The sequence below is a fragment of the Leptosomus discolor genome, chromosome 4, assembly GCF_034619465.1.
Source record: "Leptosomus discolor isolate bLepDis1 chromosome 4, bLepDis1.hap2, whole genome shotgun sequence".
Lineage (NCBI taxonomy): Eukaryota > Metazoa > Chordata > Aves > Leptosomiformes > Leptosomidae > Leptosomus > Leptosomus discolor.
In genome coordinates, this window is record NC_141394.1 from 16,626,434 (window position 1) to 16,641,774 (window position 15,341).

Here is a 15,341-nt window from a genome sequence, read left to right on the forward strand (position 1 = left end):
AATAATCCAATTCACAAAGAGGTGCAGTGATTTTAACTAATGTGACAAAAGAGCCAAACTGTTTCCAGCAGGGCAGCATTAATAAGCCTGGTTTTACGTCTTAGGGTGTATCTGCAGATCTCACTCTTCGTTAGCACAGGAAGCACCTTTGCACTTCTAATGCGTCCTGTGCCTTCGAAGGACAGGAGTGGCCGGGCAGGGGAGCCTCGCTGTACGGGAGCCGCTCGAGTCAGCCAGGCATGCCAAGAAAGTGCAACAGCTGCAGGGATTGGGGAGAAATCCCTACTCGACACTCAAAGCCACCGGTTTGGGTGACTTAACATCACCTTCAAGACCAAAAGATGTGCATTGCCTGTACTGTAAAATGGTTAATTTTCAATGTCAAGTGAATTGAGAATGGTGAGCCCTTTTACAGGGCTCTGAAAAGTTTAATAAATGACAGTGCACACTTTATTTTTCTCTGGAGTGTCATGCTTTGAGTTTTCTTAAGATACAAAATTACACCTTGGTGTTTGTTACAGCACCGTGCGGTAATTAGCAGATCCCTTGATCTTATCTTGCTGAAAATATTGAAAAACTCCTATCCCAGTACAATTGTATAAATACACAGGCAATTTGTACATTGCTTTTCCATCAGTCTTGATGAAAAAGGCAATTACCTGTAAACAACCTTTCTTCTGTATAATCATGCTCCTTTGTGTGGGATCCGCTCAGTGACATCATGACGAGATAACACATCAGTTCGATTGGTGGGTGTTCGTGATGTCACTTCAGTGAACTCACCAAGCAAGAATTCTCCTGGCAGAAGGAGACTGGATGTGGGGCCATTGCACAGATAGAGGAGGAGCGGGAGATCAAAGAGGCTGCTGCACTTATTCTGGCTTTCACTGGCAAGCTGTCGGCAGCAGGACACACGCCCGAGGCTGCCGGGCCCAGGGGCTGCCTGGGCTCGTGCTGCACAGAGCATCTCCCTGTTCGGTAGTGAGCAGAGCCCAGTGCACACCCTTCAAGATCTTACCGTCTTCTCCCATCACCCCATCTTCTGTCCTGGCAAGCTGAGAGAAGAAACAAACGGGAAGCAACAGGCGTTCATTGTGCAGCACTGGAAGGCACTTATCGCCAAAACTACTGAAGGATGCCAGAGCAGGCTGATGCAGCGGCAGATTTAGACACCCAAGGGCCGCCTGAGTTGCCACCATGGCGTGGGGACGTTGGCTACAGGCAGGGTTAGGTGCCTACAAAGGGATTTGCAGCATCCAGCAAAGCCAAGTGGCAACCGCTTCAGGGGGAGGCGGTGGGACAGGCGCTTTCTCTGTCTGTGGCACCTTTTGTTCAGACCTCACCCATCCCACCCAGCCGGTAGCTCTGTGGTTAAAGTACTTGCCTTTGAAGGAGGACGTGAAGCTGCAGTTCCTGTCCTGGCTGGAGGGGAGTTGGATCTGCTGACAGAAACTTCCTGGGGCTGTAAGTTTCTTTTTGGGCTCGGCTGTCTGTCTCCCTCCCTCCCTCCTGTTGAAGCCGTTCCAGCTCCCCAGGACAGGGAGAGACAATGCCAACTGGGGAGCACTTTGTGTCCTGGTCTATGGGGTCTGATCCCCAGGTCCTGCTCCTCTGAGGGTTTGAGGAGATGGTGTGCTGGTGAAACTGGGACTGCAGGGAGCTGATACGCTCCAGGGTAGCCCTGGCGGGTAAATGGGCTTTTTTGATAGTTGTCACTCGGGTCTTTCCAGAAGCAATTAGTAGTGCTTAATGTGGATGTGCTTCGGGGGGTCTGCCTCCCAAAATGTTCTTGAGAGAGTGTCTGGATCGGAGATCTGGCTCTGCTCCTTCTTAATCAGCCCTAAAGGGGGAGAATCTTTAGAAAAAGAGTCTAAAGATGTTCTTAAAATGTAGCAAAATTTCTTTAAGCTAGGTATTTATTATTCTACCCTCTTTGAGAGTGTTAACTAATGACTTGAGTTATTGCGAGAATCTGTAAGGTGAGATCAGCCTGGCCAATTAACTTCAGCTGGCTGGGTCCTTTTGAAATGAACACCAGGGTCACTAGAAAACCCACTAAAAATAGTTTGTTTTGGGAGAATCAGGATATTTACGTGTGAGGGTGGGTGAGCGGGTGCAGGGAGAGAGAGGAGAGAGTGAAATGGAAATGAAGACAGTGATAAAACCCAGGAAGTGTCACGTGAAGGGCAGCAAACCTGGTTTCGAATGATTGCACCTTGATACAACCTAATGACGGAAAACACAAGGTTTGTTTATAATTTAAAATTTTGTGTTGAATCATGTGATGAGCAGTGTACAAGTTATTCTGAAACTTTCATGATGACCACATCAAGGAAGTTTCTCGCATTTACATGTGGAAGAAACCACACATTACAACTCAATTGTTTTCTTGCTTTCCACAGACCATAGATTTTGGGGGGTTGCCAAAAGCATTGCTGCATTTAATAAGTAAAATCAGAAACACTGGGCAAACCTCCAGAATTTCATGTTTTGTTTGAGTTCTCTTTATTTGTGGTCTTTCTTTCTTTCTTAATAATCTGGCTGGGGTGATGGTACAATAATTTTCAGACAGAACAGTAAAACACATAGTAGTAGACAAAGGAGGAGTGGCTCTAACAGTCTTTAAGCAGCACGTAGGAATACAGGCCTGTAAATGTTAAAGGAACTGTGAAGCCCATGTGTTTTGTGTAAGGGCCACAGTATGCTCTGAAGGCTTTACTCATGTTGATTGGTGTCTTTGTATGCATTCAGCTTGAACTGAATTTGTACATCAGTTCCAGACAGTTTCTTCTATCTGTCAGCTGACTGACTGAGAGATTTGGCATCTAGAATTTAAAAATTAAACGTTAAGTTTATATAATAGAAATAACATAGTGTTTACTGAGTGGTAGGCAGGTTGGTGCATTACCTCCTAGCTTTTTCTAAAGATTCCTCCTTGTGCCCCCTTCCAGCATGTGGTGGTCGTAAGTCCTTGCTGCTCATGTGGTAGTAGAGCTCCTTGTTTTCCATTGCCAAATTGCTCTGTTAGATACTGGTGATAGAAGATCCTGATGCTTTTTCTTAAAGCTTCTAGTCTGGAGCTATTTGGGTGGTCGTTACATGCTTAGGGTGTGATTGCAGTGGGATAGAAGGCAGTTCACAGGATTTCAGAGAGAAGGGAATGGATGAACAAGACAATTTCTGTCAAGATGTTGTCAGGGTAAGCTAAATTGGAAGATCACCTTTCTTTCCTTCCCCTTTTTAATAAGTAACTTCCCATTTAGCTTACTTTGACATAGCTTTCTGGCTTGCTTAGAAAGTAAACTCACTCCCGTACAGTGTAACATTTGATTTTTCTTTCTATGGACTAGCATTAAGAGATGCAGAGTAGAAAACCAGTTGATGGTTATACAGTATTCAACCAATTCAGGTATTAAAACACCAGAACATTTTGTGTAATGTTGTTGTTAACCTCTTGGGGTTTTCCTAGAGATCTGATGCTATATGCTATTCCTGTTTGGGGAGAACCTGCTGGAGTGCGAGGGTATTTGCAGTCTGGAAAGAAAGAGTGTACTGGCTTTTGTAATTAGCCTTGCTAGTATCAGTCACAGTAAAAAGTATCAGAAAACTCTACTTTTTGCCCATTTGTGAAATGATCCCTCTGGCAGATGTGAACTTCGATAGGATACTAGAAGTGCTTGCAACTGTATGTCGTGGTCAAACACTGGGTCAGGATGCCTGGTCGGAAAATAGTTTTCTGTTTCATGCAGAATAATGGCTCTGTTCGTTCTAGGTGTTACGCAGATGCTTACTAACATTCAAAGAAACTTCAGATGTTATCTGATGGCATGAAAATGTGTCACTTGGTCTAGCATTTCTGCACATAACAGCTGTAATTCTGTACGTTCCCCTCCTCTGCCAAGTGTGGAGAATCATTCAAGAACGATAAATCATGTCTTCAACTTCTAAAAAAAAAAAAAAAATCCATGATCCATCTGCTTTTTTGTTTGTTTGTTTTGTTTTGAGGGTTTTTTTATGGTTGGGTTGTATTAAAAACAGTTTCAGCATGAGGTTAGCATGTGTCATATTTCTGAGATGTTATCTTGTCCTCTGCCACAGCTTCTGCAATCACAGATCTGGAAAAGATGCTTGAATCACTTGAAAATCTGTATGATGTTGTTGATTCCTTACCAATGTCTGTAAAATTATGGACTTTGCCTAAAGTTTTAATTCTTTCATCCATTAACTAGTGTAACTTTTTAAGTATGCACATCAAAAGAATAAGGATTACAGTTAATATTAATATAAGACTGTCTTTTCAATGACAGTTCCCAAGGATGGTCTCAAAAGCCAAGCTGCATTTGAAGAAATGAGGGCAAATTACATTAAAGAACTAAAGAAGATGGTAACTAAATGTCCAAGTAACTCTGGGCAAAGCTGGCAGAGATTCTACCAACTGACTAAACTTCTTGACTCCATGCATGATGTAAGTATAACTCCTCAGGGAGTGCAGACAAGTTAAGCAAAAATCTCTCCATTAAGGTAAACCAGTAGTCTTTAATTGTGTTAACTAACAGGGAGAAAAATGGAATTCTTTTTAAAGGAACATCTGAGAGAAGTTGTTAGATGAATTTAAGGACAACCGCCAAATAAAATAAGAAAATAAAAGTCATTAAGGGGTGGGTCCTACTGCCTTCTCCGATGTTAAATGGTAGTCTGTTCCTCCAATGATTCACATCAGGCTAGCAGAGCTATTAGTGGGGTCAAAGGCTCTTCAGCACAAGTGATGTTAGCTGTGACTCTGAGTTAGCCACAGCGCGAGTGCGCCACGCAGAGCATCCCACAAGTTGCTTCTCGATGAAATGTGCTGGATTAGTGTGGTGTGCATCTAACATGCCGATGTGCTAATAAACGTTGAAATAATTTGGTGATCTTTTACAGCTGGGATTGTAATAATGATGACTTTAAAAGATGTATTAAGACCTTGGAGCCGTCTTGGGTATTTGAAGCTTTATTTGAGCTTTTCAAGTATAAAAGTCACCGTGTTGTTAGGTTACTTCTACCCCTCTATCTCATTCCTGGGTGAGGTGTTTGTTTGACGTGTGTCAGGTGTGAGATGTGATGAATGACACGGGAAACTGTAAGTTTAGTCCCAGAACACCCAGGCTGTTGGTGCCTCAGCCCAGAGTGACTCTGAAAGGTTGTGGTGCGTGCCTAGTGCACAGGACCAGCTCACGATGTCAGAAGGGGTATCCGTAACGTTGAGCTGGGAGCCAGTGAAATGGTAAGTGCAGAGATTTACTTCTCCAAACGCTTTGAGCAGCAGCAAGGGTGTCTCCCTGTTCTCCCTGATGGAGCCTGGAGTCCCCACAGAGGCAGCCTGTGACCCTCTGTAATGGTCTCCTCAAGCTGAGGGGTTTTCTCCGGTGCCCCCTGAGAGTGCCCTGGGCACCACCCCCTTGCCGGGGGATGGCTGGACGGGCACCCGTGCTCTCTGAAGCTGCGCCGCAGTGCAGCAAGTGACAGGAGACTCCTGGGGCCAGTGAGAGCGACCTTTAGTCGTGTTTGGGTACAAGAGAGAAGAGGTCCCGTCAGCAGAGGCTGAAGCCCACCAGCACGTGCTGATCACCTCCCAGTAAAAACTGGTAAACTGCAGCAAAGGAGAAAACTGTCCTACTCCATCCTGGGTGGGCAGGGAAGTAACTTCGCTGCACAAAGAACCTACAGCACTTCCTTTCAGAGCCTGCATATAAATGTGCTTCTTTGTACTCAACATAAATTTCATTTTTGTAGAGACAGTACAGTACAATGCACTTCAGGTCAAATCTGTGTAAGAGCCTGAGGTCTGTTTACAGAATGGACATACGGAATTATTTTTCAAATATTGTTCTGTTGTTCATTAAAACACTGCAAGTCTTGGTGGGAGGCAGGGGGAGTATTATTAGTACTGCAGTAATAGCTCATTCTTCAGAGATCGGGTTTCACTTGCTTCGTGCCAGCAAAGGAAGTTGTAGTGTTTTAGTGGAAAGAAAGGGGATGGGTGATAAAATCATTTGCAAGATACTCACATCTGAACCTCAGGACAGCATAACAAACCCCTGCATTTATGGAGTTTTCTAATCCTCTTCAGAATAGGCGATGTCTACGGTCTGTTATTTAAACGGGTGTGTTTGTGTGGCTAAGGTGACTGGATGACAGACTCGCACTTACTGAGAATGTGCTACCGTGTCCTGCAGACATTTTCCAAAACACGGCATTAACCATTGGGAGCTGAGCTAACCAGAGGAAGCGGACTGCTCTTGCATTTTATTTAATTTTTAATTAAGCTATTTTTATATTACTTTTGTTTTAATAGAGCACTTTCTTACAAAGGACTTTTTAAAGAAAGTCCCATTGTCAGCATTCTCCATTAAAAAGGCTGGTTGTCTGCACAACAGTGCTTCCTTTCAGAGATGATATCGGAGACTTGTTCAACAAAGGCATTTGTTTATTTTTTCTCTTTAAAACTGTTTTTTTGCCTTTTTTTTTTTTTTTTGAAATCCATCAGAATAAATTTAGAGTGGTGATAATGAAAAGTGAGAATTATTTTTCTCCCCCCACTGCCTGTTAGTGCAGAATTTCTCCATTCTATCAATGTAAATGCAAATTTTCTGCTTGATTCCTTAGTATAGGAGGAACATTTTTTTTCAGCTGTCACCTGTGTATTTTTAACTTACTCCATTATCATTTTAGAGGATCAGAATATATTTGGTGCTGAGCGGTCTAACTGGAGCTGAAGCCCCATGTTCACTTGCTGCTGTAGCCACAGCATTGGCATTGGCAGCGCACGCTCGAAGGGACTGGTGCAGAATTCATGCTGATTCAGCCTTCCTGCTACCTCCAGCTTTTCCATCAGAGCAAAGCACATCTCATCATTCGTGGAGTTTGCTTTACCTGAGTGTAGAGATTAAAATATATATATATATATATACTGCTCCTTTGCACTTTTGCACTTGCTTTCATCAACCTCACTTTTAAGTAGTCTTTCTGAGGACTATGTGAAATAAAGTGCATGGGAGTATTGAATTTCAGTCCGCTTGACTTATATAGTATGAGGAAGGAAAAAAAAAACCCAAACAAGATGGTTTTACATTGCTCAGTATACTAAATCATTCATCCACACAGTGAACATATGTGCAGGTAGAAAAGTGCCGAGGTGGGTAAAAAAGAAATTTTCAAGAAGACCAGGTATGCACTTAAGTATTTGAAAAAATCAGCAACTTTATTTAATGATCCATAAAGCCTCAAAGCACCAAAAGCGCAACAGAAAAGTAAGAGATCGAAACCCATCCAGAGCAGACAAGATAAACACGGTTTCACGCACGTGCTTGCACACACCTGCACTCGGCCGTAGGAGCGTGCCCGCAGGCTGCCGTGCAGTTTGCGTCACTGCTGCCGTGCACTGAAATGCTCTTTATTTGCATGATGCTGTGTGGAAGCAGCGGTTGCTGATACAGCAGGCACTGGCTGACAGCGTCAGCCTGGTTACGCAGCATGCCCTTCCTCTCCCTCGGCACGAGAGGACAGAGAGGAGCAGGTTGTTGCCATTTACTTGCTATTGTGCTATGGCTCAGCCTGGCTCGTGTGGATGGGCCCCAGCGCGGGTATCTTCTGGGAGCATTGAGGGCACCAACGTAATCAATGTATTTCCTCCTTGTAGGGATGCACTTCTGCTGTTGTGGCTGGCCTGCGTGCACCGTGTCACGAAGCAGTGTTACGTGTTGAGAACCATAGTGTAGCAAGGACAGCTGGCCTCTCTATCCAGGACACAAAGGTTTAGGTCTTGTGCCCACGAATGGCCGTGGGCATTTCAGGGAGAGATGCATATGCAGCGCTTGGACGTAGGTGAACTGCATTATGTGATCAGACAAACGGCACGCAGGAACATTAGAAACAGATGTACCGCACATGGTATCAAAAACTTCATTTGGATCCTCCTCAACATCTCCTGTTGGCTTTGGCAGGAAGCGTTGCATCTTGCATGGCAAGCCTCAGAGGGAGAGTGTAGTGTATGGTTAGGCGGTTTGCAGAACAAAAGCTGAATTTGGTTTCAATCTGGCTGATACTAAACAGACTCTGAGTTAAGAGGGCTTTTGTTTCAATGCCATGACATTAAACCCTAATGTGAACCTTCCCCTTGTCTTGGCAAGGCAGAGCAGTGCACTGTCATTTGCTTGTTGATATTTTCTGCCAAACAAAAATAAATTCTTTAAGGTTCATGCTGCTGAATAATTAATTTTTTATGGTTCCTGAAGGGAATGCTTTATAGCTGAGGTGGATCTTTCCGTAGGCTGAGAGCGCCAGGATTACACTTACTGAAAAAGCTGACAGTAGGAAGAAGGGCACAGATCCTCACAGGGCAGGTTTGTGAGGCACGCTGTGGTGGAGGCAAGTGTGCCTCTGCAGGTGCTTAATCCCACAAATATGAATCTGCAGATGAGCCCCTCGGCTGTTGCCAACACCTTTGGGTGCACTTACTCCTGCTACTGATCTGCTAAAGTTGTGTCCCACAGCTGATGAGCTGTTTGGAGCCATGTTTTAGTCCCAGTGCCTGAATTCCCAGAGTAGGCATTTTCTCTGTTTACTCAGAGGCTAGATCCAGTCTCTGCTCCCAGGGTGGCCCCTGCAAAAGCAGCAGTGATGTAAGAATGTGCATGGGGGCGTGTTGCAGCAGCTAATATGCGTCTGTCAAGTGAGGAATCAATTCCCGGCTCCCTAATGTAGACAGGAGCTACTCTGAGGGTCGTCTTGCTCAGTTTGTGATGGTTGGATCTCTTCACTTTCACGTTGATAGCTGTTTGTTGGAGAAGGGCAGAACCCTGCTGCTGTTGACAAAAGAGCAAGGGGGACTTGGCTCAAAATTTACCCTGGCTAAGGGCTGATGATGCTTCATTGGTATGTGATACTGTGGGTTTGCGTGCATCCTCCAGGCATACAACTCGGGTTCCTCCATGCCATGCCCAGGTGTCAAGTGCTGTGGTTTTGGTGTGCACATGTTTATGAAGAAAACCCAAAGAAATGAGTGCAGTTCCTAAATCAAAGAAATGCACCTGTCCAGGCAGAGCCAGGTTCCACATTTGCTTTAGTCAGATACCGTGTTAGTGCCTAATCCATATGCAGTTTATCCAGCTTTTACTCCTTGTGAGTGTGAGATATATATACAGTGCATAGGTGCAATCAGAGGCTTCATCCCGTGGTCTTACCTTGTTTTCTCTGTGTTTGTGGGAGGTTTTAGCCTTTTGGTTAGAGTTCAAGGTTTCATAAGCAGCTAGGAATTAGCCATTGTGGCACCAAAGGACACCTGTACTTCTGAGAATGGGCCTGCGAGCCGTCCTGGGGGGAGTAATTTACTTCCTGAGCCCTCAGAGTAACGATTAATTTACAGCATGGGATTTTCATAGGACTGGGAGCAGAAGGGAATATAGTGGTAATGGAATAATCAAGACCTAGCTGGCAATGGCTTTTCTCAACCTTAGCAGTTGTGAAGCAGGAGCTTTGTATCCACTGCGTGAAGGAGGGGGAAAGGAGGAGGTTGCAATAGTCCCAAACTCACCCAGGGTTCTCTGCTGCCCGGAGGAGGGGAGGCTGGCTGGCCTCGGCTGCTGCTTCTTACCTTAGCAGGGCAGCAGGCTTCTGACTCCGGCGCAGTTTGAAACACGCAGGTTTCGAAAGCAAGAGGCAAAATACTGCTGCTCAGCTGATGGGCAGCAGCTTGTCCTTTCAGGGAGCCTGCGTCAGTGCAGGTAGTCACCAGGGCTGTGCAGTTGCATGGTGTAGAGCTGCAAGGTTGCCTCCTCCCAACACACACCTGCTCCGTGCTCTGAGGGAAACAGGCATAGACCCATTCCTGAAAGGGACAGTTTTTGGAGTGTCATTTTTGTATGAGAACACTGAGGTTTCTGACAGTAATACCTGTAGCTAATAATAGGAAGAAATTACTCAGCATTGTGTTGTTACCCTGCTGCTGTCTTAATTGCTGTATCAGTAGGCTTAATCACAAAGATGCTCCTGATAGAGAAGTGACTGTGGGCATTCATACCACACTCGGAGACTGAGAGAGATTTTAAAGTCAGAAGACTAACCGTGCACAGAATTGTGCACCCTTGCAAATCAGACAGTTCTTTTTCTGGAAATACAAGAGCATGGTGAGATTGCCAAACTAAAATCAATTCTTTTTGCTGTAAAAATTCTGTAAGTGCTCAAAGGTCACTGTAGCTGTATTAACTTCAGGGACTTCATTAAAGGATTCATTTTTTTTAATTATGAAGGACAATATGGGTGAAAAAGTCCATTTTGTGGAAACTCCACCCTAATAACAGAAAGTGATGTTTGATTAATACTCCTATTTCTCAGAGGTGCTTAATACAGCATACAAATGCAAAGATTGATTAAGTAAAAATCTTGGAGTTACTAAGACTGCTGTAGCCTTGAAAAATGTTTAAACGCAGCACACTCTCTGTAGGGTATTGAGGAGAGAAAGCCTCATAGTTAATGACTGAAGTGGTGAAGAGTTATAGCTAACAGCTGATCCACGTGCCTGCAGAAGAGCTGTCTGGGTGACATGGACATAATAATTCTGACCCTGTGTGTCTGCATCCCCGCAACCCAGCTCATATTAACTTATTTAGTGGTATTTGCCCGCCCAGAGAGGCTGCAGTCTCTATTCTGGGAGATACCCAGGACCCAGCTGGGCAAAGCCTGGCACTGCCTGCCGGGAGCAGGCAGTACCCAAGCTCCTGTCCTCTGTCACTGGCCTGATTCCCCCGCATGCAGAGGGAGGCTTGCAGTGCCATCCAAGGTACCAAGCCGTGGTTTATGGCCAGCTCCGGAGCACTGAACAGCTACCTTCTAAAGTGGTAGGAATGATGTCCTGGTTGCATTCTGAGGAAATGGGAATTATTTCAGTTGTAGCTTAACTGTACTGTCTGTGCTCTGCTAGGCTGTAACTCTTCAGAAGCGTGCTTCTGCAGCTGAAAAGATTGGCGATTGTAAAAGTAAATACGTTTCTAGTCACTGTTGCACTGCTTGTGAAAACGGCGCTAGCATTCACACTGCTTAATTAGAGTTGTTTTTCATGCTTCTGTACTGGAGGAGGTGTCAGCATTTCCAGTATAAACTACCAGAAGCAGAGGGTAAAAGCGGTCAGGTAAAACATAGTCAGGAGTTCTTAGAGTACAGGGATTTTTACAAGCCTTTGAAGAACAATCAGAAGTATATTTGATCTAGAAAATTCATGAGCCAAATTTAGAGGTGCTGGGGATAGCTTGCGTTGCCTCACTTGTAACCGGTGGTGTATCAGTCACTGTCACTGCAATGACAGAGCTTGTGTGTTACAGAAGAAAGCAAAATTTTTAATTTCCTTACTGAAGAGGGAACTTCTCTTTTAAAGCGTAAGACTAGACCTGCTATAAAGCAAAACTAGATGAGATGAATGGTGCTTGGGATGCAGAGGCAGGTACTCAAATTTCAAAAATAGTATCGCCTGTGGAACCTGTATTTTTCATCCTTTCAGTGCTTCTTCATGCCAAGGCTGCTGGGCTGGCCGGGGGGGGGGGGTGGGGGGTGGGGGGGGTGGCACCTCTGAAAATGTATGAGAACACACCTGCAGAAAAGAGCACTGCTCAGGGCTCAGTTCTCGGTCCTGCAGCCTTCTCTAGCTGACCTTATCGTATTGTTTACATTTTAGTACCTCTGAGTTGGCCTTCGCTTCTCCCACATTCATTCCTTTTGTTTTAAATCAGTGCTAGATACACCTCCCAAAAGCCACACAGCTTTTAAGGTTGCAGTTAAAAAGATCCTGGTGGCAGTCCCGCATTCCTGATGACACACGTGGTGTGCTTTTGAATACTCCAGTTTTCTTAAAGTGGTTGATTATTGTATGTTAAAGTCAATAACTTTGCTTAAGAAAGCAGCAAAAGTTTTAGCAGACTAAATAGGTATAAAATATATATTAGCCTTAAAGTTCCAAACCCAAGTATTACATGATAGGAGGTTCTAGATATTTTCTTTTAAAATATGTAGACTTAACCTTTCTCCTCTGTGGTGAGACTCATAATGTGCTATGTTATGTTAGCATCCATGATCACATCCTGGTTTTGCCTCACTGGACTGCTAACTCATTTATTGTATAGAATAGATTATGCTCTCTTCATAAATGTTACTATTTTGCATTTTCCCTTTTGTCCACGTCTTCACCAGACGTACACACGTACCTGCTACTACTAAAAGCTTGCTAAGAAGGCAGAATTGAAAGTTTCCACATAGGCTTTTCTGTGATACCTATCTCATGGCATCCAGAGGCTTCATAGGAGTATGATGGGGCAGGAATTTGCTTGAGTGGCACAGAAGGTGAGCCATCAGCACAGCAAGGATGGTTGGCTGTGTGACAGAGATGACCCCAGCCCCCTCACTTACTTACATTCTGTGATGTGAAACTAGTTGTGTTCATGTTTGGGAAAATCAGGACGTTCATCAGGTTGTCATCAAGGCTGTGCTGGGGCGCAAGGCTTAGTTTGCTTAGGTGCTGGCATTTGACGACCCAGGCAGGGAGGAGGTAGTGGTGATTTATACCAAGAGGCAGTTTCCTTCACTTTGTTTGGTCTTGTGTTAATGTTTGGAATATTTTTTGGCACACAGTGTATGCAGAAACAACCTCCTCCTAATGGGTGAAGTGTAAACCTTTGAACATCGGCATTTTTTTTCCCTTGAAAACAAAATTATGTCTATGCTACTTATTTAGCATGCATCTCTTTAATTAATTAGCATTGCTTCGTGACATGCCAGATCATTGGGAATGAACTAAGCAACAGCAGACAGACTCGTGTAGCGTTTAATAGCAGAAAGTCATGTGTTCAAGTGATCTCAGCACTTTACTGTTTTTTTAGAAGAACAGCTGTGAAAGTCCTGAAAATAAGTAATAAGGTATGGTGCTACAGGACAATAGTCTTGTTGCTGCCTGGATTATTTTTATTTATTTCCTTTTCTGCCTTCCAGAAGTGCACTTTTATTTACTCTAGCTTTAACGGAGGCTTTACTGCAGAGTGCAACTCTACATGTTAAGAACTGAAACGACAAACCCGTGTTCGATAAACTACACAAGCAGAAGTGGTTTAAGTCCTTTGCAGGGACATACAGCACCAAAATTAAGCTGTGTGTAACTCCTGAAATTTTAAACAGCAAAGGCTTTAGTTTATCTTCAGTCATACAACACAGTAATTTGGTGAACTGCCGTGAAAATTAATATGCTAACCGAAACCTAGATGCACTTCATTCAGGGGTGCCTCAGCAGCTGCCTTGCCTCTGCCTCTTGACTGACTTGTTTTGTTTTTCTTAAAGATTGCAAAGGGTCCAACATACTGCAAGGCTTTAGGAGATTCATTTAGATTGCAGCAACTAAAAAACCTAGTTTTGAAATAACATTCTCTTGCAGCTAAAGGTCATGAGCAAGTATTCCTCACTTGTATCAAAGTACTAAGTAAAACTAACCCAGCGAAGGCCTGCGTGCATGTAGATTGAGCCATGAGATTGCTTTGCCATGTTTTTATCACTAAAGTAGAACTAATTCCCTGAGCACTGATGGAAGATGTCGTCTTGTCTTCACAGTTCTCTCATGCTAACGGTATGTTGCTTTATAGCAAAGATAAGCTGCAGTTTGCAATCTTGTGCGGATAAAATAGCACAAAACAAGAGACAAAACAAATTAAAATGCTCAAAAGCCAAAATTAATGCTCATTCATTTAGAGAGAACGGTTAGTTTAAGTTTCCCATAACATGTAGACCAAAACGAAGCTCTAGAACTGACAAAGGAGAATCACACAACTTGAGACAAGGTAGAAGTCAGACTAAATTTATTGGTGCTTTGAAGACACACGGTATTGCTCCACACACAAAAGGCCCCTGGTATGTGTATACCATCTAGTGCTTCAGTTCCCGTTCCTGCTACAGCTGGAGACCGCCTTTGTTAGGATTACAAAATGGCTGTCGGTTGCCATTTGGGAGAACTGTGATACGGTTTCACCTGTGAAAACCTTTGCCACCCAGAGGATGCCAGAGGAGCAGCACCGCGCAGTGCAAGGTGTAGTTCTGTTCTCCTGGTGGAGGTGGTCCCATGCTGACAGATAACTGTGTACTTGTGGTGTTACAGAACAAAGTTTCCTTCTCACTGAAGAGCTAATTAGACCTTTTTCTCTTTAAAATTCTCAGCATTGTACTTACTCCACTGAGAGAAAGCAAAAAAGCGTGCTGTTTGTTAGCCACCGCTACAAAAACAGAGGACTTAGGGTTTGTTTTGTTGTTGTTGGGGTTTTCTTTCAAAAATAAATGCTTCCCTAAATATTGCCTCTGTGGTTTAATGAAAGTAAGCACAAAAAACCTTGGGGTTTGTGTATTAAAAAAATGCTATATAAATATATATATACACACATATAAATAGAAATGCTTTACCAGATGAACAATTTCACATGGACTGTGATGCTGTAAAACCTTAAATGCTACAGTGTGGCACAGCATTCAGTTGTTGAGCTAAAAACATCAGCTGCTCTGACAGTTGTAGGTTGCAGCCCCTGGAGAGTACACTGAAGGTAACCAAATAATCTGATTTAACGAACATGCATCCAGCTGAAATGTAGAGATACAATAGTTCATGGCTGATCTTTTCCCGCTGGGCAGAAGGCTTTTATGCTCATAGACGTTGCGTACCTATAGTTTTCATGGTGGCCAGTTGCCTGTTAGTGAAATGAAAAGCGCAGTTAGGCTGAAAAATCAAATCTGTGGTATCTTGTTTTTTTCCTGGTTAGCTGATTTTTAAGGAGTGAAGTAGCAGTTTGGGATTTGAGTTCCTTTTGTTTGCTTTTTAACCCCTGCAAACCGACGGCCAAGTCAGAGATATGCCATTTCTTGGTAATAATCCATTATCAATAAGCTGTTTGCTTGCAAAATTCTCTGTGTTTTTCCTAAAAAGTGTTTCTTTCTGTATTTCAGCTTGTTAGTGACTTACTGGAATTCTGTTTCTACACCTTCCGAGAGTCTCAGGCACTGAAAGTAGAGTTTCCAGCCATGCTGGTGGAAATCATCAGTGACCAGCTACCAAAGGTGGAATCTGGGAATGCCAAGCCCCTGTACTTTCACAGGAAGTGATAGAAAATGTCTTAAATGGAAGAACTTTGCCTTAAGTTTCCCTGTGTTATTCCACACCCATGAAGGACCCAAGAAACCATATTTTAAACATGCTATTTACACTTGTTCAGCAGTCTCTGACTAGTCTAAAATCATATGAAGGGTTTGGGGAATGGAAAGCAGTTGACTTGGATTTGGCAAGACCTAGA

The 15,341-nt window shown here is 43.7% G+C and overlaps 1 protein-coding gene across 3 annotated transcripts in view; it reads left to right on the forward strand.

Annotated features, from left to right (window-relative positions):
* The window catches only part of NR3C2 (nuclear receptor subfamily 3 group C member 2), a 211,513-nt gene extending 196,360 nt beyond the window's left edge, over positions 1-15,153 (forward strand). For all 3 annotated transcript variants that reach the window (XM_086464585.1, XM_086464584.1, XM_086464586.1), the window contains 2 exons: positions 4,308-4,465; positions 14,998-15,153. In XM_086464585.1, the coding sequence (XP_086320711.1) occupies positions 4,308-4,465; positions 14,998-15,153 (314 nt within the window). The remainder of the gene's footprint in view (positions 1-4,307; positions 4,466-14,997) is intronic.
* Positions 15,154-15,341: the final 188 nt, after the last annotated feature.